The following is a 27,453-nucleotide window of genomic DNA, read 5'->3' on the forward strand; positions in this document are numbered from 1 at the left end:
GCGCAACGAATATATTTCAACCGAAGGAAGCGATTTCATTACTTTTTTTTATATTTGATATATTTTATACATTATATATGTATAATATATAATATATATTTCTCTCTTTGAATAATAATTTCAAATATGAAAAAAATTATTTATATGTATATTATTTATATATATTATATGTTTCTCTCCGTTCCAAATATTATTATTTAATCAATAAAAGAGGCCAGCATACCGAGCATTAAATAGAATGTTAGAATCAGAAATTTATTTAATATATTCAGCAAGCATTGTTAAACCGAAAAAATATCAATCGAATCGGACAAACCGTAAAAATTTACAAAATCTTACATAAAAGAATTATTAATTAAAAAGATAAAGAATTATTAATTCTTTTATGTAAGATTTTGTAAATTTACGGTTTGTCCGATTCGATTGATATTTTTTCGGTTTAACAATGCTTGCTGAATATATTAAATAAATTTCTGATTCCAACATTCTATTTAATGCTCGTTATGCTGGCTCTTTTACTATATTGATTGTTTCAACAATATATGAGCAAATATTAAATTTATGTTAATTATTATTATTTAAAATGACAAGACGTTCTTATTGTGCTTTAAGCCGAAGATGAAGTGACCGGCTACACTGTAAAAAAATATGTAATATATTACACAAAAATATGTAAAATTACATAAATAATAAGTGTAAAATTACACGATAAATAATAGAAATATTTACCTTTTCATTATTTATCATGTAATTTTACATTTATTATTTATGTAATTTTACATATTTTTTTTACAGTGTAATTATGTCTTAATCATGTGCATCTTTAATGAGAAATTGTGCGCTTTTTGTTTCAGGGTGCGCGGTTCCGAGACACCTCGCAGCAAATTCATAAACAATGGCAGGCCGATCCGGCGAGGGCATTTCCGAGCGTCGGCAGCGTCTCCACAAATTCGCCCTCTCCAGCATCGGGAGACCTTTCCACCCCAAATTCGACTCCCAGCCCTAGCCCTAGTCCGACTAATCAGCAACTCACGGTGAGTACCTGCGGTTAATCAAATTAAATCACGCGCGGTAAACAATCTAGAAGCCACCGTTTATAATTCAATTTTAAATTTGCCACGTACGTAACTCATCGCAATTTCATTGCAAAGAGGAGCAAAAGTGACATCATGTTTCTTCGCCGAAAAAAAGATTTGTTAATTGGACTAAACCTTTCAACTAAATTACTACTTTATTAAATGAACGTATATGAATATTTAAGTGAAATATATATACGTTTTGTTCGATTTAATATATCATATTTCATTTAAATATATTTTATGTACAATTAACAAAATATTATTTAGTTGAAAACTTTAGTTAACAATTTTTTTAGTGTTCCTAATGACTGAATAATTTTATCAAATTGAATACTTAAAACGTCGCTAGTGGTATTTAAAATAGGAACGATATATTTAATTCTCGACCCAAACTAGCCAAAAAATTTTTATTTTATTTCCACAACGTTTCGACCATCTGTTTTTGATCTTTTTCAAGTGAAAAACTAGAATGGTACAATTAATTAAAATTAATAAACATTTTTTATGTTAAACGCAAGAATTAAAAAATTTTTTTTTACATACTCCTTGATAAAAGCGCAGTTAGTTGACACTGTTGTCATGATTATTAAACAATATGATTTAAGAAATTCGGATAATCATATTGTTTAATAATCATGACAACAGTGTCAACCAACTGCGCTTTTATCAAAAAAGTATGTAAAAAAAAAATGTTTATTAATTTTAATTAATTGTACCATTCTAGTTTTTCACTTGAAAAGGACCAAAAACAGATGGTCGAAACGTTGTGGAAATAAAATAAAAATTTTTTAGCTAATTTGGGTCGAATTAAATATATCGTTCCTAATTTGAATAATTTTAATTTGTTTGTCTGCATTAAAAATCGTTTATCGATTAATACGAGATTTTCGCAATTAATTTTGCGGCGTTACGCGACGTCGTCGACGATTCCATACGACGTTCCCAAAAGAAGAAGAAACAATTTCTTCCGACACGGTGTCGCGCAAAATGTTGAGCTGTTTGTTGTGCGAGATCTAGACCGGCGACATTTCCCTCGAAAGGCCAATAAAGTTTTATCTCGCGCTTGTATGCGAAACGCGACGAGAAGCGCCGATATATCTTTTCGGTGGAGCAAATCCTGCTGCAAGCGCAGACGTCGCATAAGTGCACTGAGAGACCTGAAATTCTCTGGGGTATATCAACCACCATTTGAGATTCCGTCGTCCATGTAGGTCAGGGGTTGAGGCATCGTCGAGCTCTCTTGCAGAGCGTCGATACAAGTATATATATATATACGAACACATTGTGCATGCATTCAATGCACGTTACAACCGATTTCTGCATCGATTTCCGCCGACAATAATGCGCGACAACCGCGCTCGAAATATTTTTGCCAGTAAATTTACGTGTTCGTTAAAGAAACTGTTTTGATATAGCGAATTTTCCTCCCATTCTTTTCGCAATACCGCGAATTTCCATAAGTTCCAAATGCGAAATTAATTCGCATCGACGAATGCAAATTAGATATTTTGCTCCGAGCCAATACTATCGAGAAAGCGCTTCCTTGCTTACTTTATGTATTCGAGAAACGGGGTAGAAACCTCAAAGCTCTCGCCACTCCGCATTTTTGTTCCTTTGATAGATCATGCATCGATTCTACAACGTTACTGATATTTGTGTCACTAGAAGGAATATATATATATACAGGGTGTCCCAGACTATCACCCATTAACAGGAGATTCCTCGGGTTATTTGGAGACAATTTTTCCTCAGTGAAAATGTCGAGGCACCAATAACACTGTTCAACAAAAAATAAATGGTTTGTAGTTTTTGAATGCTGAATACGAATCCGGTTTCAAATTGTTCCATCATGTCACAATTTTGAGAATTTTTAATTAAAGTTGCAAAAAGGGCTATTTTCAACTTCGTCATATTGTAACTGCAATATGTGACATGCTGGAGAAGTTTTATTGCAATCAAAATAAAGTTACTGTTAGGACTTTTAACTCTCAAAAGGAATTTTTGATATCGGTTCATAAAATATCCATGGTTAAATATAAACTGTGTTGCGGAAGTTAGCTGTGACTTACAATTAGCTCATTGACGATTTACCAAATAGCTTTTAAGAATTTTTTAATCCTTCAGTGAAAATTTTAAAAATGTTTTTTTTTTTTTATATAAATCCCTCATATTGAGTTCACCATTTTGAATTTGACAATTTTGACACTGGATTCGTATTCAACATAATTGAAATCTATTTGTACCGACATCAAAAATTTCTTTTGAGGATTGAAAGTCCTAACAACATACTTTATTTTGATTGCAATAAAATTTCTGTAATATAACAAAGTTCGTGAGAAAAGTCTTTAATTAAAAATTTCTCAAAAAATTGTAACAAGATAAAATAATTTAGAAACCAGATTTGTATTCAGCATCCAAAAAATATAAAAAAACGTCTAGTCTCGTTCTGCTCAATTTTTTTATTGAACTGTATAATTTTCGATTTTAAAACGATTGAAAATAAAGGCTTCTTCGCAGACTAAATAAATCATGATAAAATTTACCACAGTAAAAATATATATATATAAATATGAATCGGAGAAACTTTTATAAAATTCTTCCAATACCATATTGTCGCACAATTACCATGATTTTCCGGGTAAATTCGAAGAGAAAATTCTCTCCGTGTAGTCGAAGTAAGTAAAATATTAAAGCTACATTTTTCAGTAATAAATTTCAATAAGCCGAATTTAATTCAATAGAATTTTAATTGAAAGCTCAAGTCACAAAGATACGACAAAAATGCTGATCTCCCATTAGCGGGTGAGTCTGGGACACTCTGTATAGACACGTGTGGAGGCGCCAACTTACGCACGGCATTATTCCCGCGAGATTATCGGTATGCAAGCCATATCCACCGATCAATTGAACCGGTCGAGCAGTCGAAGAGGGTGGTTATCCCCGGGTACCATTGTACTTCGCGCTGCTGGGTCCGATTCTGGGTCAGCGTGAGCTAATGAGAAACTATCGGACTTATATATATATATCTACACACACATATATATACGGCGTACTCGTTATGCAAAACTCGCGCGCAAATTGAATTCCTCCTGGCGACACGAGTTTGTCTTTTATGGAATTAATTCCCGCCCGGCAAGAGAATGTTTGACGTGACGTTCGAGGGATTAAGGTCGCAGATGAAGATCTCTTCCCGGTCGACGCTATTGTAAGAGAAACAGGCCGAGAGAGAGGGAGATGACAGCGAATATGTAATTGCGAAATTAGCGTCGGCATTTGTCGCGGAGAAAACGGGATTAGAATTTATATTTCCGGAGTAACCTGATTTCTCCTCTGTTTTTCTGAGCCTTCCGCGATTCTGCATTTACATTTACTCGGCGCGGAGATAAAAGTCTCTCGCGACGAAAAACTTTTGATGAAGAACGAAGCTTGCTAATAATATCGCGATTATGGGCTCTTAAAGATTCAACGACGGCTGTTATTTGTGTCAGAGAGACTTTTTAACTATTCTACTTAATAAGATTCGCTCGGGGAAGACTCATCAGAGGATTTAATTGAAACGACCGCATTGATTGCCGGACAATCCTCGCGTTTCTTACCCGGTATACAATAACCGCAAATGAAATAGCGACCGCAAACAATGCACCGTATAGTAACTTATACGGCCTATTAACGTAGTTGCAATTGCGGTGATACCGCAATTGCAACTATATGCACACATGTTTACACCGTAAAAAATAACGAGATACTCATCGATTGAATCGTATAATTCCAAGAATCTCAATTTTACAAATTTCTAGTTTGACAGACATAGTGTTGTGTTTAGATGATTTTAAAATTAGCTAATATGTAAATTTATCTTAAATAAGACAAATATGATTTTAAACTCTTAATTTAAGAATTGTTAAACTCTTAATTTAAAGATGATTTTGTTTTAAATATATCTAGATAAAAGATACAATTATAGTTTGACAGTGTTGTGCTTAGATGATTTTAAAATTAGTTAGAGAAAAATGAGATAAAAATATGTAAATTGATCTTAAATAAGATGAAGATGATTTTGTTTAAATATATCTAGATAAAAAATAAAATTATATAGCGATTCATCTAGATAATTTTTAAGATTACTTGTGTAAACACAGTTATAAAAAAAGGAAATTATAAACGGAATATAAAAATATATGTGTTCGCATTTTTATTTATAAATTTTTATTGCTTACTGCTTCTATTTAAGTATTTTTATATGCTACGATTCTAAATCAAAATTATCTGAGAATTATTCTAGATAATTTAATAAAGATAATACTTTTCCTCATCTAAGATATAGAATACGTATTTTTATTTTTCATATAAAGATAAGATGACACCAAAGTTTTATCTAGATGATCATTTATATAATTTTATTTAGATCACAGCAAACACACACTGTCGACAAATAAAAACATCTAGATAATTTTTAAGATTACTTGTGTAAACACAGTTATAAAAAAAGGAAATTATAAAAGGAATATAAAAATATGTGTTCGCATTTTTATTTATAAATTTTTATTGCTTACTGCTTCTATTTAAGTATTTTTATATGCTACGATTCTAAACCAAAATTATCTGAGAATTATTCTAGATAATTTAATAAAGATAATACTTTTCCTCATCTAAGATATAGAATACGTATTTTTATTTTCCATATAAAGATAAGATGACACCAAAGTTTTATCTAGATGATCATTTATATAATTTTATTTAGATCACAGCAAACACACACTGTCGACAAATAAAATCATCTAGATAATTTTTAAGATTACTTGTGTAAACACAGTTATAAAAAAAGGAAATTATAAAGGGAATATAAAAATATATGTGTTCTCATTTTTATTTATAAATTTTTATTGCTTACTGCTTCTATTTAAGTATTTTTATACGCTATGATTCTAAACCAAAATTATCTGAGAATTATTCTAGATAATTTAATAAAGATAATACTTTTCTTCATCTAAGATATAGAATACGTATTTTTATTTTTCATATAAAGATAAGATGACACCAAAGTTTTATCTAGATGATCATCTATATAATTTTATTTAGATAACACACACTGTCGACAAATAAAATCGTCGATGCGCTAATATCTTGAATTAATTCTTGTGTTTACTCGTTCGATTCCGTCACGAGTTTATCTTCGGCGAGAGGTTACCTCTGATACACCGATGGAATTAGTAGAGTGACATCAACGATTTGTACATGAAACCAAGAAAACCGCGATAATCCCATTTTTTACTCGACCCAATTACGTAATTATGACCGTGGATCACGCACTATCGCGGTCAGCAGAACTTCAAGCGGATATAATGTTATGATGTATATTACATCTCTGGTAAAAGAGACTGCAGATAAAAGCTGGAATGGGAAAAATATTTTCAATTCCGAAATATTTAAATAACACGAAGACCCAAAGAAATAAGAATATTTTTTTAAATTAAAATAATGAAATTTTTTTCCTTTGGAAATATTGATAAATTTTTAATATTCAATATTCTAAATTAAAATATTATTAATATAAGGTTATTCAGAGCAAAAATTTTTCATTCCGATTTATCTGAAATATTTTAATATGTGTAATACGATTATATCGCGCGTGCATCCTTATTTCGACGTAATATTAATATATTAAAAGATAGGAATTTCCGTTTTACGTCACATTTATGATGTGACGTATGATCGAATTTTGCAGCACAGATTATCGAGCCCGGCTCAATTGTGCGTGCGATTGCAGTCTGACATCGTTAACATGTTAGCGTCGATTAAAACATCGACCTCCCTGGGAACATTTTCTCATTTACGTAATAGGAACACGAGATAAAAAATAAACTTTTTAAAAAGAAAATCACTCATTTTACGAAGGACGTTAAATAGGGCAGCCTTTTCAACGCGATAATGATATAATCATAATTTACAATATATCGTAATACAATACGCTGTTGATAATACTAATTTTTGTCAAGATCTGGGGCATGGAAAGCGAGGACGCAGTAAATTCAGTCGCGAAAGTAGAGGCAGATTTTATTAATAATAATGCTTAGTTAGACGAAGGTTATTTAATAACGCAACTTTTTTTTCATGAAAAAAAACCAACCTGCTCCTGTCATTACCGCTAATTGATGTCGCCATATAATTACGTCAAGCGGATACGCGGTATTTACATGTAACCAACATTAATTAGCAAAGTTGCTTATAGCTACATTGAGTATAACTCTTCATTAGCACCATCGAGTGCTCTTCATTCATTATTTTCATTTCTTATCCAAACCGGAGTCTTGAAAAAATAACGAGACAGACAGTATTTTTCCAAAACAACGCAATTATCCTAAGTTGTAAAGAATTTTCTCGTAGAACTTATCATAAAAATCATTCGAAGAATTTTATGAGTTTCTCCGATTAATATATTATATATACATATATTTACTACAATAAAAATATCTATATAGTAAATTTTACTATATACATAATAAAATTAATGGAACATATTTTATATCTTATAGAGTAGATATTAATATTTTTAGTGTAATAAATATTTTAATCGGAGAATCTCTTAGAAAATTCTTCCAATACCAGGACTTCCAGAACCAAATTATCTCTTTGTACTGATAATTACTTTAACAAATCCGGTTTTGACAAGATATGCAAATGCTGTAAATAAATGAAGAGAACTCGATATTAATATGTATATATAAAAAAATGTATTACATATTAATATTTTATATTGTGGAAAATATTAATGAAAGAAATTCATAAAATAAATATAAATATTAATATTTTATAAATATTAATATTTTATAAATTATAATTAAATATTAATATTTTATATTGTGGAAAATATTAATGAAAGAAATTCATAAAATTCTTCTGATACCATATTGTCCTACAATTACCATAAAATTTTCAGGATAAATTCCACAAGAAAATTCTCTCGGTGTACTTAACAACTCTAGGCTCTAATTATATATGTATATATTCCAAGGCGCGAGTGTATATTATCGCGCACAGTTACTATAAATAGCACTGCCATATATCCCACGTACACGTAATTCACCAGACGTCATAATCGCGTAATGATTACGCCGAGACTGATAGCGCGAGTCGCCCCCTCGTTGAAAGCTAAAGACCAGACCTCTCAACCAGATTAGACTCGCGAGGAGAAGTCACTAACCCGCTCGCAAATAAGTCGCCTTAGGTGAGGCTCCGTAGGACTTCCGCGACGACGAAGAAGATGACCAGGGTGTCTAGCTGTCAGGGAAAAGTCAGGAAATTTTACTATTTATCTGGATTTTTTCACATTATTCTACATCGGCCTCAATAATTTGAAATTTTTTATTAAATAAATATAAATTTTTCCTTGACTCCCAGTATGCTAATTTTCTGTGTTATTAAAAATCGATTCATCTACAGCGTATTCGTGAATTTATATTTTCATTGTCGTGGTATTTTATTTCAATGTATTATATATTTCAAAATATATTATACCATTGTTCAAGAATTATAATATTGCTCAAGAACCTCATTTTAATTCATTTTTTTATTAAAAATTAATACATTAATTTTATTAAAAATGTTTTATTTTAAAGTTTTGTTGTGATATTAGATACCATTAAATATATTTATATATATATGTATTATAATTTGTTAAAATATATTTAAAATAAAATTTGATATAATATAAATAAAAAAGGTGATCATTTAAATAGTTTATAGTAACACATTTGTTTCGATTTCATGATTTAACATTGAATTGATTTATCATATAGATATATGCAAATTATATATTTGGAAAAAATAATACTGAAAAGTCAGGGAAAAAATTAATTTCTGGTCTTGGAAAATCTGCAAAAATCAGAGAATTTTTTTCAGTTTGAGTCTGCTGGACACCCTGATAACGGAAGACGATGACGTCGTACATATACATAACGGAGCGAGTTAATTAATGCCTCTGGGAGACCAGAGGGATCAAGAAACACACATCTTTTGATAATTAACGTCTCAATCGGACCCGTGATTGCAATTACGAATGAGCGCCAAATGCAGCTCCGATGCATCGCGATGCAACATCGCGATAACTGCAACGAGCCGCACTCGTAAAAGAGTCACCGGGCTCTCTCGAAATAATAATGGAGCGATGTTTCAGCAGGGTTGGCCAGACGAGACCAGGGTCGATTTTTACCACCGGATATTTGAATTCGCCATTGTTGTGAGTTATGTCCTTTAACGTCGCCGGAAGTTATTTCGCGTCGCAGAAATATACGACGATAATAAAATTCTCGCGCGAGAGAAATTGTAAACTCCGCACGGAATTGAATCTTGACCATTCGATACGCTGGAAATTAAAATGTCGTGATTAAATTCACGAGTGCGTCTGTGTGTGTGTGTTTTTTTTTTTTTTTATTCCGTATCGAATAATATATAATTTAATATAAACACAGTATCAAGAGAAGAGAACGATGAAATAACTCGAGTCAATAGTTTCTCTCTTCGGCGATGCGAATATTAAATTTCTTGCCGATTAATCTCGCTTTCTTACACTACAGCCTGAAAATAATAAAAAAATTTTCATCCGCTTTAACGAATAGTTTTATTAAGGCCCCTCTCTCGCTTCTTGAGGCACGTATCCGCTGAAAGGGTTTAAGGTTAAGAGGGTCGGCTTGTTAAAAAAAAAAAAAAAAAAAAAAAAATAAGGAAAAGAGATGCAGCGCGGATCTTCGAGAATCCTGCATCTGCCAGTCATCATTGGCGCAAGAAACTTTGTGTACGCGTGTTCCACGTCTAACCATTTCGTCGGAAGATCGGGAAATAAGATCGTACAGGTTCGTTAGAAACGTTGACAGGATACAACGCGAGACATTAATGACGCAGCTGGATATGCGCGATCGCTCGTAATCTTTCCGCGTTTACGATTATTTTTACCGCGTTTTTTTTTTTTTTTTTTTTTTTTTTTTTTGATACATGGCAATTTTTGGACTTTGCATATATACGAAAATATCGCGCGACGTGATTCATATCGCGTTTTACATATTCATATTTGTATCACCAATTTGCATGGCAAACAATAAAACGTACGTGATGCGGTGTCTCAATTATGTAGGGTAGGTTTTGCATTCTCTGAATAAAGAATAGGGTCTTCTCTTCGCGCAAATGTAACATTGAAATTATTCCAAATGTGTGCTTACAAAATACGAGATGATATGGAAACACTGGGAATTAATATTTCTCCTTCTTCCGAGGAAATTTTAAATATTCAATGTCTGAATTTGCAAAATTGTCCTTGCATTTAAATTGATTTTTTCATCACTTAAAAGATACTTTTTGTTTTCTTTTATTACGATATTTCCAAAAATTTTAGAACTAAATTTAATATTTTTTATTGTGGTAAATATTATCAGAGAAACTCTTATAAAAATTCTTCCAATACCACATTTAATTTAATATATTTACACAAATATAATATCATTATATAAATATTATGTAATTATACTTAAGAAATTATAATGACGTAAACTTGCCGAAAATAATGGTAGAAATGTATATCTGCCTATCTTGCATATAAATGTTATACAATATATATTTTCAGCGTTTACAAACTAACGAGATAAATTCGTACGAACATTCATTACTGAGAATCACTAAGCAATAACTCGTCCGAATTCGATAACGAGTCTGAATATAAATATTGAATTATCAGTTATTATAACAGATGCGCGTACATTTTATCGGTATTTTAGAATTATGAGAAAGATATATATATAATTTATTTGATTATATCGAGCAGTTGTAATTTTATTAAGGGCAACTACGCAATTTCTCGTGAAATATTGTTTTTAACTCTCTCTCAACGAAAATAATAACAGTGGCAAATTGTTATCTCAACTAAAGAATTAAATATAAGAGAATTGTTCGTATTTTCGTATTTATTAGAAATAACCGTATGAATTTTATTGTGAAACATCGCAAGAGTGACTCTCTCGACAAGCTGCCATTATGACCTAATGTTTTACAAACTCTTGTATTTTTCTTTCGAGAGAACAGTTCCGACACGCGTCCTTAACATCTGCCATGCATGCGTTTAACGCTACCGATTTATTTACGGCAACTCGGGGATGGGGTTTGCATCCGAGTCTCTGGATTCGATCTTCGACAGAACGAAAGAGATATGCGCTCTCTCTCTTTCTCTCTCGGTGCAGACACCAGACACAATCTGGTTGTCGCGTGCCGTTTATTTCCGTTTTAAAATTAAACACGTATATCTACAACGCTATAGACATTTCGTATATATTGGATAATATTGTTAACAACAGTGAAAGATCATTATTTGCATTTAATTAGTATTATTGTAAGATAAATCATATTTTATCACACAATATATTTTTTGACACTTCTCAATTTTTTTTTGGTATACTTACACAGAGAGAATTTTCTCTCAGAATTTTTCTTCAAAATCATGGTATCGTGGGACAATGTGGTATTGGAAGAATTTTTATAAGAGTTTCTCTGATAATATTTACTGATATAAAAATATTAATATCTGCCACAGTAAGATATAAAATCAGTATTATTGTAAAATAAATATTTTATCACACAATATATTCTTTGACACTTCTAAATTTTTTGGCATACTTACACAGAGAATTTTCTCTTAGAATTTATCCTGAAAATCATGGTAATCTTGGGACAATATGGTATTGGAAGAATTTTTATAAAAGTTTCTCAGATTAATATTTTTTATAAAATTAGTATTATTGTGAAATAAATAATATTTTATCACACAATATATTCTTTGACACTTCTAAATTTTTTGGCATACACAGAGAATTTTCTCTTAGAATTTATCCTGAAAATCAATTGAAACAATATAATATTGGAAGAAGAATTTTTATAAGAGTTTCTCTAAATTAAAATATTTACCGCAATAAATAATATTTATCACAATAAGATATAAAATACATGTTCAATTAATTTTACTACATACACAGTAAAATTTATTATGTACATATTAATATTTTTTATTGTGGTAAATATTAATCCGAGAAACTCTTATAAAATTCTTTCAGAGGAAATTCTCTGTGCATAAATCATATGAGTCAATTTCAGAATAAATTTGTTAACGTACGTTGAAAATCCGAGAAATCCTAATATATTAATCATGACAAATTGAAAACACATCCGGCTGACACATGAGATGCATCATGACATTGAACGTGTAAAACAGATTTATTAATGAAATAAATAAATCTATTTAATCTTCTGTCCTCAAAATCCAAAATCCAAATATCAGCTATACTTGTTCACATTATCTCGAGAGCAACACATCGCATAATGCATTAAAACGATTTATTTTAGGAGCACATTCGGTTTTCATAGTTTCCAGCAAGCGTGTGTCAGTTTACGCGAAGGGTGGAAAGAAAGAAAGAAAGAAAGAAAGAAGGTTTTCCTCCGAGTTATGCGCCGTTTATCAAAGTTTGCATTTTCCCTGGTAGCTGGAGCCCATCCTTTCGCTTGAGCTATTTGTCACTGCTCTCTATATATAGTCCTAGCATTTGCACCACTCATGTGTGCGTTTTATATATATATTTCTTATATGCAATTTCGATCGTCCCAATTTTTTCGTCGTCTCCCATTTCTTTCCCCACTTTATTTCAATAACAAATCGTTAGCTTTTTAATACCTCTAGTAATTTTCAACGCCGCTCTTATAATCCATAAGAATGTCGAATAATGGCAACCGATTGAGGGTAAATGCCATGGTTCTATAAAAGAATCCTTTCGCGCGAAGTAAAATACTTATCGTCTCCTTTGTGTGAGCTTTCATTGTTATAAAAGAGAACGGAGGATTAATATAATAATGCTATTAGTCGGTTCCATATTTTACTGTCATTGTTACATCGCATTTTACTTTCCTAATGATATCAAGCCTTCGCGAAATTCCCTTCGAAATCATCACATCAATATCCAAGTTTCCTATTCGATATATTAATTTGTATTACACAATCTATTAATAAAGAAATACAAAAAGTGATAAATGAAAGGCCAACTTATCGAGCAATTATTAGAGTTGTTCAGTCAAATAACATTTATTTCATGTATAAATTATTAAGCTACAATCATTCAATATTAAAACTTACGCAAAAAATACAGTATTTAATACAGTTGCGCATTTATTATTTTATTATTTTAGAATGACTGTATTTTTTGCGTAAGTTTTAATATTGAATGATTATGTAGCTTAATAATTTATACATGAAATAAATGTTATTTGACTGAACAACTCTAATAATTGCTCGATAAGTTGGCCTTTCATTTATCACTTTTTGTATTTCAATATACGAGCGAAACTTTGTACCAATTGATTATTAATAAAGAGTTCCTATTGTACACGATTATATCAGAGTCTAGTACTAAGAAGTTATATCTACCATAAATCAATTACAAAAGATTTTTTATTGTGACTACATTTTTAAATTATTTTATAAAGAATGTAGCAATCGATTAAGCAACTTTTCAGGAGTAAGAAAAAATTTTATTATTGTCATTTTTTTTACAAAATGACAATAAAATTTTTTCTTACTCCTGAAAAGTTGCTTAATCGATTGCTACATTCCTTATATAAAATAATTTAAAAATGTAGTTACAAAAAAAAAATCTTTTTTAATTGATTTTTGGTAGATATAACCCCTTAACTGTGCGCCTCCAATTTCTTCACCACTTTCGTCCATCCATTCTCGCCTCGTCTTTCAGCGATTGCCCGAAGAGTATCCGGGTAGTAACGATTCGCTGCGCCTCTCTCTAAGTGCATCGAAATTTATGAACTGTCTCGCCGCAGTCGCAGGAGAGCCTTCGATGCCCGGTTTGAAGGATTAATGCTCCGCCCGGATTTTATGTCGGAAGCATGAAAAATGTTCCGCCCGCTTTACACTCGCTCCTGTATTAGCCTTTCATGTTTCTTCCGCGAATATCTTCCGTCATATAGTGCGCTCCGAAGCGGCGACCTTCGAGAGAGCGAACGGCTTTAATTGGTTTCGCGCGCGCACAGCGAAATTGCTTTCTCGCCTGCACATTTGCATCCCGAAATTCGATGCGATTTCTCACACCCGACGTGGCGGCTTTAAATTCGCGAGACGCGCGGTTGGATTTAAATTCGCGATGCCGACGCGCGACAGACGAGCTACGCTTGTGAATAAATTGTTGGCTAATTAGCGATTAGAGGGTCGACGACGAGATTAATGGCCCTCCGAGGCACGCTCGCGTAATTTCGAGCCCTTTGCCGGGAAAGAATCATGTCAATTTTTTATCGTGACTTTAATTTCAATATCTGTTCACGTTCGTTGGAGAATTAACACTTTTGTATATGTCTATGTATTATTATTACACTGAAAAGAAATTTATTGAATTCGAATTAATATTTATTTCAATACTATGCCTAATAAATCATTTATTTGAAACTAATGATATTGATTTAATATAACAGAACAGATAAATATTTATTTGTTTCAAATTAAGGATTTAGGAGGTAATATTGAAGTAATATTTAATAATTTTTTTCGGTGTATAAATATGCTGTTATCTTATAATAAAAATGATATATTATTTAGTAATTTTTCAATTATGTCGAGATTTTTTTTTTTCACGGCACAATCTATAATTAATGGAGATTTAATGACAAAAAGTATGACAAATAAAATCTTTAATTATGCGGAAATCGTCGCGAGACAATATGGTATTGGAAGAATTTTATTAGAGTTTTTCTAATTAATATTGACCGCGCGCAATAAAAAATCTTTCAATTATAACATATTAAAATAAAAATTATTTAACATCAAAAATGTCCTTGCTCGTTTATTGGCCTATTTTATTTTATTAATTTTTGAATTTACACAAGCCTAATAATTATTCAATTTTTTCCACAATAAAAAATATTAATATGTACATACATAGTAAAATTATATTTTTATTATTTATTGTGGTAAATATTAATCAGAGAAACTCGTGAAATTCTTCCAATATTGTCCCATGATTTTCAAGGTAAATTTCAAGAAAAAATTCTCTCTGTGCACACAATTTACCGTTTATCAAAGACAATGAAACTTTCGTCCGCGCATCGATTACGAGTTGTAATACATGGAAATGAGAGAAACAAGAATTTATCGAGCCATCAGAGTCCCACCGGTCCAGGTAAAAAATGATGCTGTTGACCGCCTACCGAGACAATCTATCAATCGCGAATCTCCGTCGAATGAAAAGACGCCTCGCATGGCTTCTTCCAAGTTCCTTGTTCGAAGATCGTCGATCTTCATTGCTGCCATTCAACTATAGCGATGAGACTTTCGTATAATGTGCGATATCGCGTGTTATTGCCGAATGGCGCGCAAAAATATTTGCAAGCTTGCAAAACCTCGTAAAAAAATGACGACATATCTCAATTTCCTTAGAGATTTCTTAATCGCATTATTATTAATTAAACTTAAATTTTGTCTTGATTAATACGCTGTAAAAGAATTTCTTAACTTGACTAAACCTATCAACTAAATATTATTTTGTTAATTAAACAATAAAAATATTTAAATTAAATGTGACATATTAAATCTAACAAAACGTATATCTGACTTAAATACTAATATGTTCAATTAACCAAATAATGATTTAGTTGAAAGGTTTAGTCAAGTTGACAAAATTTTTTTACAATGTATAGTCAATTTATATCATTAATAAAATATAAATTATATTGCAATAAAATTTTCTCGAAATATACAAATAAATTGAAATATATAAATATGATATACTATATTTAAACGATATTTGGATCTCTCTTGGCCGAGAGCTCTCGAAAATAAAAATTCTCCGATATAAAAATGACATCTCAATTTCCTTAAAGATTTCTTAATCGCATTATTATGAATTAAACTTAATTTTTGCCTTGATTAGTGCAGTCAAAATTATATCATAATAAAATATAAATTATATTGCAATAAAATTTTCCCGAAATATACAAATAAATTGAAATATATAAACATGATATATATTTAAACGATATTTGGATCTCTCTTGGCCGAGAGCTCTCGAAAATAAAAATTCTCCGATATAAAAATGACATCTCAATTTCCTTAGAGATTTCTTAATCACATTATTATGAATTAAACTTAATTTTTGCCTTGATTAGTGCAGTCAAAATTATATTATAATAAAATATAAATTATATTGCAATAAAATTTTCCCGAAATATACAAATAAATTGAAATATATAAATATGATATATATTTGAATGATATATATATATATAGATAAATATATATATATATATATATATATATATATATATAGACAAATATATATATATATATATATATATATATTTGATATTTGGATCTCTCTTGGCCGAGAGCTCTCGAAAATAAAAATTCCCCGATATGTGATTTACTAGCGGCTAGGGCTGAGATTGAGTTCTATTAATATAGTGCGCGAAATGGCTCGTAACCATCGATCGTTGTTATTGTTCTGACGTCGGCGGTTCCTACTTCCTGTACTTGTGCAGAAATCGCTAATTTTAGGCGATGAAACGTAATATCCGCGTTTAGCCCAAGGCTTTTTTTTAACGCGCGTATTTTACAGTATGACCATATTTTTTCTTCGATATAAAAAAAAAATAAGCGAAAGTGAAAAAAAATTCATCGCAGATCTCCACCTAAACTAAATATTTATTCGCGCTTGACGTATAGCATTAATAAAAAATACCGAGAAATCTATTTTCTAAATAAATTCGAAGGGAACACAGTTTCGTAATATATGTACATATATCACGCTTGTAAGTTCTTATTGTAAGTAAATATTTCGCAATAATCGAGCGCGGAATAATTAAACCCTTCCGTCCAAAATCATTAATCTCGCGTTATCGTGAATCAAATAATAATTGACGGCGGCAGTCGATGATGAAAGTGAGGCTGATGTATTTTCGTAAATTAAAGAAGACGAACTGTTGACCAATTGCGGCCAATCAGAATGCGATCGTGGATCAAGGACGAGGATGACACGACGGTATCGAGACAAATGATCCGTCTCGTAAACCAGTTTAGGCGATAAAAGTGACGGAGAAAGTCTCGGATCTCGAAACTATATATCGATTGTCGATCGAGATGCAGCGGGGAATATAATAATTCGAGTCCGTCGTAAAATCTATAATCGTAAAATAAATCCGTTAGATACGTCGCGAGGAACCGATCGATCCTCGATGAATAAAGTAAAATTTAATTTAATAGACACTATATGTATATTAAAGGAATAGCTCGTAAATTGAAACGAAGAAATACCGAAAGACGATACCGAGAATCCCTCGATTCGATTACACTGTAAATTAATCAGTTCCTTTCCTCTCGCATTCGGATTTTTTTATTGAATTGTTTACTCGTACAAAGAAAAAGAATATAAAAGAAAATAACGTAATACTTGCGCATTTATTTATCTTTAATCTATATGCATGAGCGTCGTAGGAACGTCGCGCGAAATACACGTTTTCCAATATTTGCTTTCTACTAGAAATATAGAAATTTCAAATCGTAATCCAGATTCGCAACGAAATTGCAATCTACGATCTCCCTCGGAAAAATTTACGACAGTTTTATACACAGTTTGAAATGACAGAAAATAGCACTTAAATTTGCGCCCTTCGGAGCGCGCCTGTCAATTTAATTCCGCGCGAAACGTCAAAAATTTCACATACCTATATATCCGAAAAAATTTCGCAAGCCTCATCCGATGCAAATATGAGGCGCCGCTGAAAGACGCAAAAGCTGTCGGAGCATCGGCGCGGCGGCGATAATTGAAAAAGCCGAGAACTGTCAGAACAACGAGGAGATGCTGATGGAGCACGCGGAGAAGAGATCCAACTCGCGAGGGCGAGAAACAGAGGCCCGGGGGCATCACGCATGCGTGCTTCGCACTCTCTCTCTCTCTCTCTCTTGAGAGAGAGCGCTATCGTTATCCATGCATGCTCCGAAATGCGCGAGCTCCCCATTCGTCCTCTGTCGGCTTTTGCCGTCGAACGTGCGCCGCGTCTTTTCGGACCTCCTTGCTCGAAAGTCGTCCTCCCTCGAGAATGGTGTTACGCAAAATTTTGTAAAAATGATTTAAAATTGTTTATAATATTACAATAATTTAAAATTTTTTACATTACAATCATTTAAAAAATAATCATCTGACTTTATTTTTCAATTAATTGAGAGATCAATTAATTTAATTGATTCATCATGAAATAAAAAAGAGATGCGCGAGCTGGAGGAAAATTAGAGGGAAAATTTCCGGAAGTGACATTTGACAGTTCGGGGGATGCGGGCGCGAAGTGGCAGATTTTCGGGGTTTCCGGAGGGCCATCGAGGAAAAGTGCGTGGTGGAAAATCGTGATCGGTCAGATGTGGCGTTAAGTCACGAGGTCGTTGCGCTTTTAGTGCGGAGATAGTCGGCAGCCGTTACAGTTGTTTTCTTTTTCGAGAGCGGCTGACAGCCGGCCGACAACATGCTGTCGACGGTCCAGTGTCACGGCGATGTACATCGGAATTATCACGTCGCTTACACGGTGAGTTTTCAAAGCCGAGCGAGACCGTTCCTCGTCGCGTCCAAACGATTTATTTCGAGCGCCGATAAATCTCGCGATGACAGGAAGATTGGATCGATAATATCGCTACGCGAGATTATTGTTGGCTTAACAATAATACGCGTTTATTTTGTTAAAAAATCCTACGAGAATTATCGAAAATTTATGCAATTTTCTATTTGAGATTTTGCGAAGAGAGATTCGGAATGCAATCTAAATTTTATCTTTGCACCAACACATGTCTTGTAGTTATAATATGACAAAAAAATAAAACAATAAACCATTTAAGCAGTAAATATATTTTACGACTAATACGAAATGAAAAAATAAAATACAAAAAACAGAAAGATAAATTAATGCAATTTTTTATTTGAAAGATATTGCGAAGAGAGATTCGGAATGCAATCTAAATTTTATTTTTGTACCAATACGTGTCTTGTAGTTATAATATGACAAAAAATAAAACAATAAACCATTTAAGCAGTAAATATATTTTACGACCAATACGAAATAAAAAAAGAAAAAAAAGAAAAAATAGAAAGATAAATTAATGCAATTTTCTATTTGAAAGATATTGCGAAGAGAGATTTGGAATGCAATCTAAATTTTATTTTTGCACCAACACATGTCTTGTAGTTATAATATGACAAAAAAATAAAACAATAAACCATTTAAGCAGTAAATATATTTTACGACTAATACGAAATGAAAAAATAAAATACAAAAAACAGAAAGATAAATTAATGCAATTTTTTATTTGAAAGATATTGCGAAGAGAGATTCGGAATGCAATCTAAATTTTATTTTTGCACCAACACGTGTCTTGTAGTTATAATATGACAAAAAAATAAAACAATAAACTATTTAAACAGTAAATATATTTTACGACTAATAAAAAATAAAAATTAAATTAGAAAAAAATAGAAAAGATAAGAGTAGCGTTTGCATAAAAATGCAAAAATGAACAAACGAGGAATGTAGTCGCTGATATAATCCGTAATTGTGTGCGCAGAATATTCAAAGGGGTAATGGCGATGACGTAAGATAATATACTACTGGTGTAATATTATTCTAAGAAGTTTCTTACATTGTGTAATACACTTAAAATAGGAATCGCTTCTCAATGTTTATGACACGCTCACCTTTTCCGATCGCAGGATCGCAAAATATCAAGAGAATGCCATAAATTTCTGCGACAAATATATTTTGGTGAATATCGATCGATAATAATTTTTTTTTCCTTATAAAATGCTGATGCTCACCTATACATATTCGCTCCATCAAAATTCAGGACGTAACTTACAAGCGAGAGCTATGCACAGATGTTTTTTTGATGATTCTCGACAGTCGTCGATGATATTTGGAAGCAATATTCGCGAGTTATTACCTGCATACCTGAAAGTTATAACTACGTAGCTAACGATATATCTCCTCCAATATCGGATTTTCATGACAAGTTTTCAAATTCCATGTCAATTTTTCCCCGAAGGAAATGTGAGGAAGAGAGAGCCCAAGTATTGGTATTAATTATATTTAATATTATTAAGTTTCACGAATTCAGAAATTTTATTCCGATTTATTTTATTTTAATTAAATTCTTCTTTCGATGAGTCTGTGATGCAAAAATTATCAAAGCCATGAATAATAATCTTCCTATTTTTAATTAAGGAGAAGTACTTAATTAATATTCAAATATTCAAAAGTTTTATATTTCAATTGATCGAGACATTTGATATAAAAAACAATTTAATTTTGGGAAAGTGACACGCGATGACATAAAAATACATTTCTTTTTTCTCGCTAATGTAGATTGTAAAATAGAATATATATTTGATTTCGCGAGAGGGTGTGGTCAGATTGCGATGTTCAACAGTCCCGAGCAGACGCTGGACCAATTCTTCTCAATTCCATCTGAAATCGCGTTTATATACGCCACGGATAAGTATCGAATACATATCACGACCTCACGGCGCCTTACGTCACTCATCTATTCTCGTTCGATTTTATCGCCGGCGCGTTTATACGCTGGGCATCAAGCGGAATTTTAAGATGGCATTTCCATAGGCCGGCAGAAAATATGTGGAAGGAACTATTACCCGGATCCAAAGAAAAATATTCGATCCGAAATCACATCTACTAAGGGAATTTTCGTTCTTTTCGGTAGACTATATTTATTGAAAACTAAATTGGAATTTTCTTTTAGAATTTAAAATGTGAAAATATTTTCGTAATCATGATTGAGACAATTTTGGGAGAATTTTATTAGAGTTCCTCTGATTAATATTTAGCACAATAAAAATACAATAAGATAACAATTGTTCGCTTGACTAAATCTTTCAACTAAATATTTTGTTAATTGAAGATATTAAAAAGTATTTAAAAATAATTAAATCTACACGGAGAGAATTTTCTCTTAGAATTTACCCTGAAAATCATGATAATTAAATATTTATCATAGTAATAAGATATTAATATCTATCACAAAAACGTAAAATATGTTTGATTAATTTTATTATGCACATATATTAATATTTTTTATCGTGGTAAATATTAATCAGAGAAACTCTTATAAAATTCTTCCAACGCCATGATTTTCAGGGTAAATTCTAAGAGAAAATTCTCTCCGTGTAGATTTAATTATTTTTAAATATTTTTTAATATGTTCAATTAACAAAATATTTAGTTGAAAGATTTAGTCAAGTGAACAATTGTTATCTTATTGTGCTAAATATTAATCAGAGGAACTCTAATAAAATTCTCCCAAAATTGTCTCATGATTACGAAAATATTTTCACATTTTAAATTCTAAAAGAAAATTCCAATTTAGTTTTCAATAAATATAGTCTACCGAAAAGAAAGAAAATTCCCTTAGTAGATGTGATTTCGGATCGAATATTTTTCTTATTCTCTACGTGTAGAATTATGAGGTAACTAAAATATACCTCACGTTACAAGTATAAATTAGGGATTGATCGAGGCTTGACAGAGAGATGCTCAGGTACTTAGCATTAATGCAAAAAAAAGACGTGAAAAACCTTATAATGCATGCTTTCGATTGAAACAATCTCTGCAGAATTTTTGACAAAATCATCCGGCAAATTGCGAACTGAAATATTCCGATCCATCAGCTATAGCGAGCGACGATAGCGCCAATATCCTCGACATTGATTTATGAAACTCGTATCGTTTCTGCCAACAACAATGCATCGACCAATTCACGCTTTGTCTTCCTCCGCGTTGTTATGTTGTCGTCGGAAATATACGAGGGACGAAATCTCACATTAGGTTACACGAATTCCTGGCCATCTGGCACGAGTTACCTTAAATCGGAGAGCGAAAGATCGAGGAAAGTTGCATCGAGTATCGCAACAAAGAATATTGTAAAAATGATAATCTATCAAAAAGCGAGGCAATAAATAAAAAAAAAAATGTGAATCTATTCTTTGGATTTCTTCTAACGTCTTATTTTGTCTCGATTTATCATCCTCAGCGTATCGATACGGATACCCTTCTCAATCGCGATTTAACGATTTATCCAGCTTGAAGGTTCGCAAATGATTGAAGTTCCGCCCAACATGTGAAATAACATAAAAGTGAACGCTTGGGAAGTGTCGGGAAAAGTTCACAGGGTTCTAGGGCGAAATATATATGTATAAAGTCATTAAAATATGTGTTGTGCCTGGGGAATTCTTCGGGATACTCTTTGACCTATTTGATCCGTTATGGGAAGCGTGTGACTCGTAACGTAATATGTAGCTGTTAACAATTCCACTTTAGACCCCGTTATAGGAAACATAAACATGCGTGTAGCATGTAATGTACCTAATACGTAGTTGTTCAACGCTTCAGTCCCTAATTAACAATTAGCTTCTCTCCCCTCTGATTTTAATTGTACCTTATAATAAACAACTTTATTTTTTTCTAATATTAATATTAATTAATAAATAAAATATATTAATAAATATTAATATATTTTTTTAAATTAATTTTAAAATTTTGTAATTAATATATTAATAAATATTAATATAAAACACAATATACATCTCCTCCTCGGCCATAGAGCCATAGATATATTAAAATATATTAATATATTTTTTAATATATTAGTATATTTTAATAATATATATTTTAATAAATATATTTTAATAAATATTAGTATATTTTTTAATGAATAAATATTAATATATTAAAATATATTAATATATTTTTTAATATATTAGTATATTTTAATAATATATATTTTAATAAATATTAGTATATTTTTTAATGAATAAATATTAATATATTAAAATATATTAATATATTTTTTAATATATTAATATATTTTAATAATATATATTTTAAGAAATATATTTTAATAAATATATTTTAATAAATATTAGTATATTTTTTAATGAATAAATATTAATAAATTTTTTGAAATTCAACATTTGTCGCGCAGTTGAGCTGTCGATATGATTTATTTGGACAATTTCGGAGGTAACGACACTCGATATATCATTATTATTATTGCGAACACGTTATTAATCATAAATCGCGCACAATGCTTGTACGAGAAATTACTATTACAGCTGTCAAGGATTGTTGCGTCGAACGAGAAGGATGCAATCGCGTTAACGATGAGCGGTGACAATTCTATATACGCGTGCTGAACTGGTTTGTCGACAATGCACTTTGATTCATCTGTTATGCACAGTAATTGGCTGCGACATTAAGTTCTTTACACGCCTCGCCGAACAAATGGAGGCAAATCGCGGGCAACGGAGTTTCTTGCAGAGTTTTCTCTCTCTCTCTCTCTCTCTCTCTTGCAGGGCATCAATTAGTGGCTCGACGCGATAAGTTTCTCGCCACGCAAATAAACATCCTCTCGCCGAGAATCCTGAGTGTTATTTCGTGCGATTCTCGATCGAATATTAATTGAGTTCTATAACTCAAACATTTAGATAAATTTCAGACACTTTTTGGCATTTATAAATTTTAGATTGAAGCAAATATAAATGTTTATCGTTTAGAATATATATTAATAAGTCGCTCCAGTTACTCGAATCTATTCCGATCGATGTTTGTATAAATAGAAAAATTTGTAATGAACAGATATGCAGGGTGAATCTAAATAAGTGCGAAAAATATAAGATGACTCTTTGTCGAAATCATTATAAGGGGGTGAAACCAACAACCCCTATTTAATTTTTTTTTTTTTTATTTTCAGTTTATATGTTTATATAAGAAACTAAAATAAAATTTTTCGTACTCATACTTATTGTTAGATACATCTTGTATACACTACTATAAAAAATAGAAAACACTTTTTCTAAAAATTGTGCCATTTTCAAACTACTGAAACTCGGCGAAAAATCATCGTAGATTAGAAATTGATAAAACATTTTGAAATATCAGCTTTAACGCGCTATCGGTGATTTTACAAAATTTTTTTATTTTCCTCGTTCTAAAAAATACAGATTTAGTTACAAAATTGTGTAACTCGGTTAAAAAAAATCGTAAAAAAATTTTAAAAATAGTATTTTGTAGACAAATTACTATAGTTTATAAAACTTGAGCAGAAATTTCGAAACAAAATTTGTTTAGACGCTTCAACATGCGTTTCCAATTTCTAATCTACACTGTGTTTTCGCCGAGTTTCAGCGGTTTAAATATAACATAATTTTGAGGATTTCGTGACAATTCTAAAAATGCTCCAAGATTCAATGATCTCGATAATGCGAGCAGAATTTTATATCACCGAAAACGGCGCCAGCGATCATAAAAATCCAGCGTCGCGGAGTCGTTCGTAAATCTTCGTTATCGAACCGAGGTGAAAAGCTCGTCTGATAGTGCCAACGACCCTCACTCCTTGGGCGGTCCAGAAAATCCTCGCGAAGGCGAGTTGTCTTTAACTCCGAGGACGCTCCGACCAAACACGAAATACACGAGTACATCTCGTGTAAACCGCTCGTGATTTAATTCCGCTATCGTCGCGTTTATCTGCAGGACGTTTTTTGCGTGCACCGCGCGAGAGTTCTGATGTTCCAGGCGATATCCAGAGGACCCAGATGCTTTTTACGACTTGCTTTATATCACGCAAAAATAGAACAATTTTTATTTATTGCGAAAATATTGATCAATTTAAATTAACATCTGTTCATTTTTTTTTATTTAACTTGAGAATTGTTAATTTAAATTTATTCTTTAATTAATTTTAATTTTAACTTTTTTTTATTTAATTAATTTTTTATTTATTAATTTATTTTTTCGAGATTCCTCTCTTAATTTTGCTTGAAATTTTAAAATTAGTGTATAATTATTAATTTAAATTTATTTTTTAATTAATTTTAATGTTAATTTTTTTATTTAATTAATTTATTGTTTCGAGCAGCTTAAACTGTTCGAAAAAAATTTTTTTTCGAGATTCCTCTCTTAATTTCGCTTGGAATTTAAGTTGGTGTATATATATATATTAAGAAAAAGTAAGTAGGGATCATTCTGTATTCGTTCCTTACACGCGACGTGGGCGATTTAACTCTGCGAAAGTAGGGGATCTTCGATAGGTGGCTGGCATGAATCCAAAACCCGAATCGAGACTACGATCTGGAACGAACGAACGAACGACAGCACGCGGTCGAGGATACGAAATTTCCGGTGATCGCATTTCTACTACCGCTGCTGGTTCTCGCCTAGAAATAAAGTTGTGAAAGTAAAGAGAGAAAAAGGAAACTGTATTACGCCGGTGATTAAGTTTCGATTAATCGCGCTCGCGCGAAAGAGAATTTTTTGTTACAAAGTAACTAAAAAGGTTAAAATACTACAGTCAATTACTTTTCTACTTCATCTCATTTACGTCGACGTAATATATTGAATCGAGCTAAATTGTTGGATGCAAATTTCATCAAGTTTGTTGAGAAAAGTCGACGCGAATTTCTAATATATCACATCCATATATTCCTCGGACTAAAATCATTTCTGATTTCCGGTGAACTCGCAATTGACGATAAATTCTCGCGCTGACACTAATGACTTTATTACGTCTGGGAAACAAATAGAGATGAAGCAGTTCGAAATTAAGACTCCTAGACACGCTTATCAAGACTTGGAAACATTACATGGAAGGATTAAACCGACGTTCGCCGATCGAATGATCAGGTCGAAGGTCGGCGATAAAACCGAGCTGGTAGATAAACTAGCGATTCCTCTCGACGGCGATTCTCTTTACGATCTCTATCGTCTTTTCCTTTACGTCATATTTATAGCAAAGTTGTGTACCGTTGGAAAACCGTGGAAGTCGCAAAGAAATTATGACAGATATTGCGACGAAAAAGGGAAGAGAGGAACGGATAATGAAATGATGTAGCCATCGGCTCTCTTTTGCGTCGGGTGGCCGCGTATTTATATCGATGATCGTAAAGGGCGTCACTTCCTGTGAGATCACTTCCTATAAAATTGACGATAGGGAAGAAGAAGCGAGAGTATATATTTCCCGAAGAAATATTCCTCTCGCGCGAGTAAAAACCTGACCTTACGTAATTGTCGGCCATTAAAACGGCGAGTGCATATGTATGCAATATGTGTCGTGTCACGTGACATTTCGCCACAAGGCTAAAGTCGAGACTCCGTGACTAACGTTGCAAAGGTTGTCAAGCGCAAAGTGCTCCGATATGTACCGATGGATCGAAAACAAATCTTGCGAGAGTCCCGTCTATCTAATCTAAAGGAGCGCGAAAATGCCGCATCGAAGAAATTGGGAAGCTCAAGTCATTCCGTGATAACTCAAACTACGTACGTGACGTTCTTCAGTTTCCGATCTCTCTCTGTCTAATCGCGCTTTGATTGAATATCGTCTTAAACGGATCAAAAGAATACGTGTGGGACGTTTATATTAAAATTCACCGCTGTATCTGCCATTCAAGACGAGATTTTTTAGTTTATCCACTGATGAAAATTTTATCTTTTTTCTCCGACAACTTTGAAATTGCCGAGAAAATAACTTTGTGTGCTACTGATTTGCAAATATTAAAATTTGTTGGTTAAGTGTAACAAAAATTGGGGGATAAATATTTTTTTATACACATATTTTTATATTCTTGAATTGTGTCTTATTTATTTTCAAATATTTGATTTTCGCTTTTTTTAGCTTTTAAAATAACCCAATATCAAAAATGTGCGCAATTCCAAAATTTTGTTATTTAGGATAAAAACTGATGAAAAAATTGGTGACAGAGCAATAAAAACTTTTGATATTTATCTTTCTATTTCTTTCTTAGCATCAACATTTCTAGTAGCCAATAACGTCTTTTATTACTCAGCTATTTGCCGCCTACATTATATATAAGCATTACGGATTATATGCATAGAAACATGAGTGTATCTGTCGTTCAAGATGATATTTTTGAGTGTATCCTGCAATAAAAATTTAATCGCGATTTTATGTTTACAACTCTTAAATTGCCGAGAAAATAACAGTATATACTACTGATTTCCAAATATTAAAATTTGTTATTTAAGTACAATGAAAAATGGGAGAATAAATATTTCTCTTATATATTTTTATATATATTTTATATATGTACACTAAAAAAAATTATTGAATTCAAATAAATATTTATTTTAATACTGGTTTATAAATCATTTATTTGAAAGTAATAATATTGATTTGATGTGAAAAAATATTTATTAATTTAATAATTTTTTCAGTGTGTATATATATATATATATATATATATATATTATGTATATATATTAATTATATATATATATATATTATGTA

The 27,453-nt window shown here is 31.6% G+C and overlaps 1 protein-coding gene across 13 annotated transcripts in view; it reads left to right on the forward strand.

Annotated features, from left to right (window-relative positions):
* The window catches only part of by (focal adhesion protein tensin), a 217,913-nt gene that overhangs the window by 118,771 nt on the left and 71,689 nt on the right, over window positions 1-27,453 (forward strand). For 12 of the 13 annotated variants that reach the window (XM_029309964.2, XM_085490268.1, XM_085490267.1 and 9 more), the window contains one exon: window positions 855-1,034. In XM_029309964.2, coding sequence (XP_029165797.2) covers window positions 855-1,034 — 180 coding nt within the window. Of the gene's footprint in view, window positions 1-854; window positions 1,035-18,136; window positions 18,678-27,453 lie in introns of those variants that run through there. The other variant, XM_085490277.1, reaches the window with a different exon arrangement.

Source organism: Nylanderia fulva, unplaced genomic scaffold, assembly GCF_048542155.1.
Source record: "Nylanderia fulva isolate GAGA-0341 unplaced genomic scaffold, ASM4854215v1 Scaffold12, whole genome shotgun sequence".
Classification (NCBI taxonomy): domain Eukaryota; kingdom Metazoa; phylum Arthropoda; class Insecta; order Hymenoptera; family Formicidae; genus Nylanderia; species Nylanderia fulva.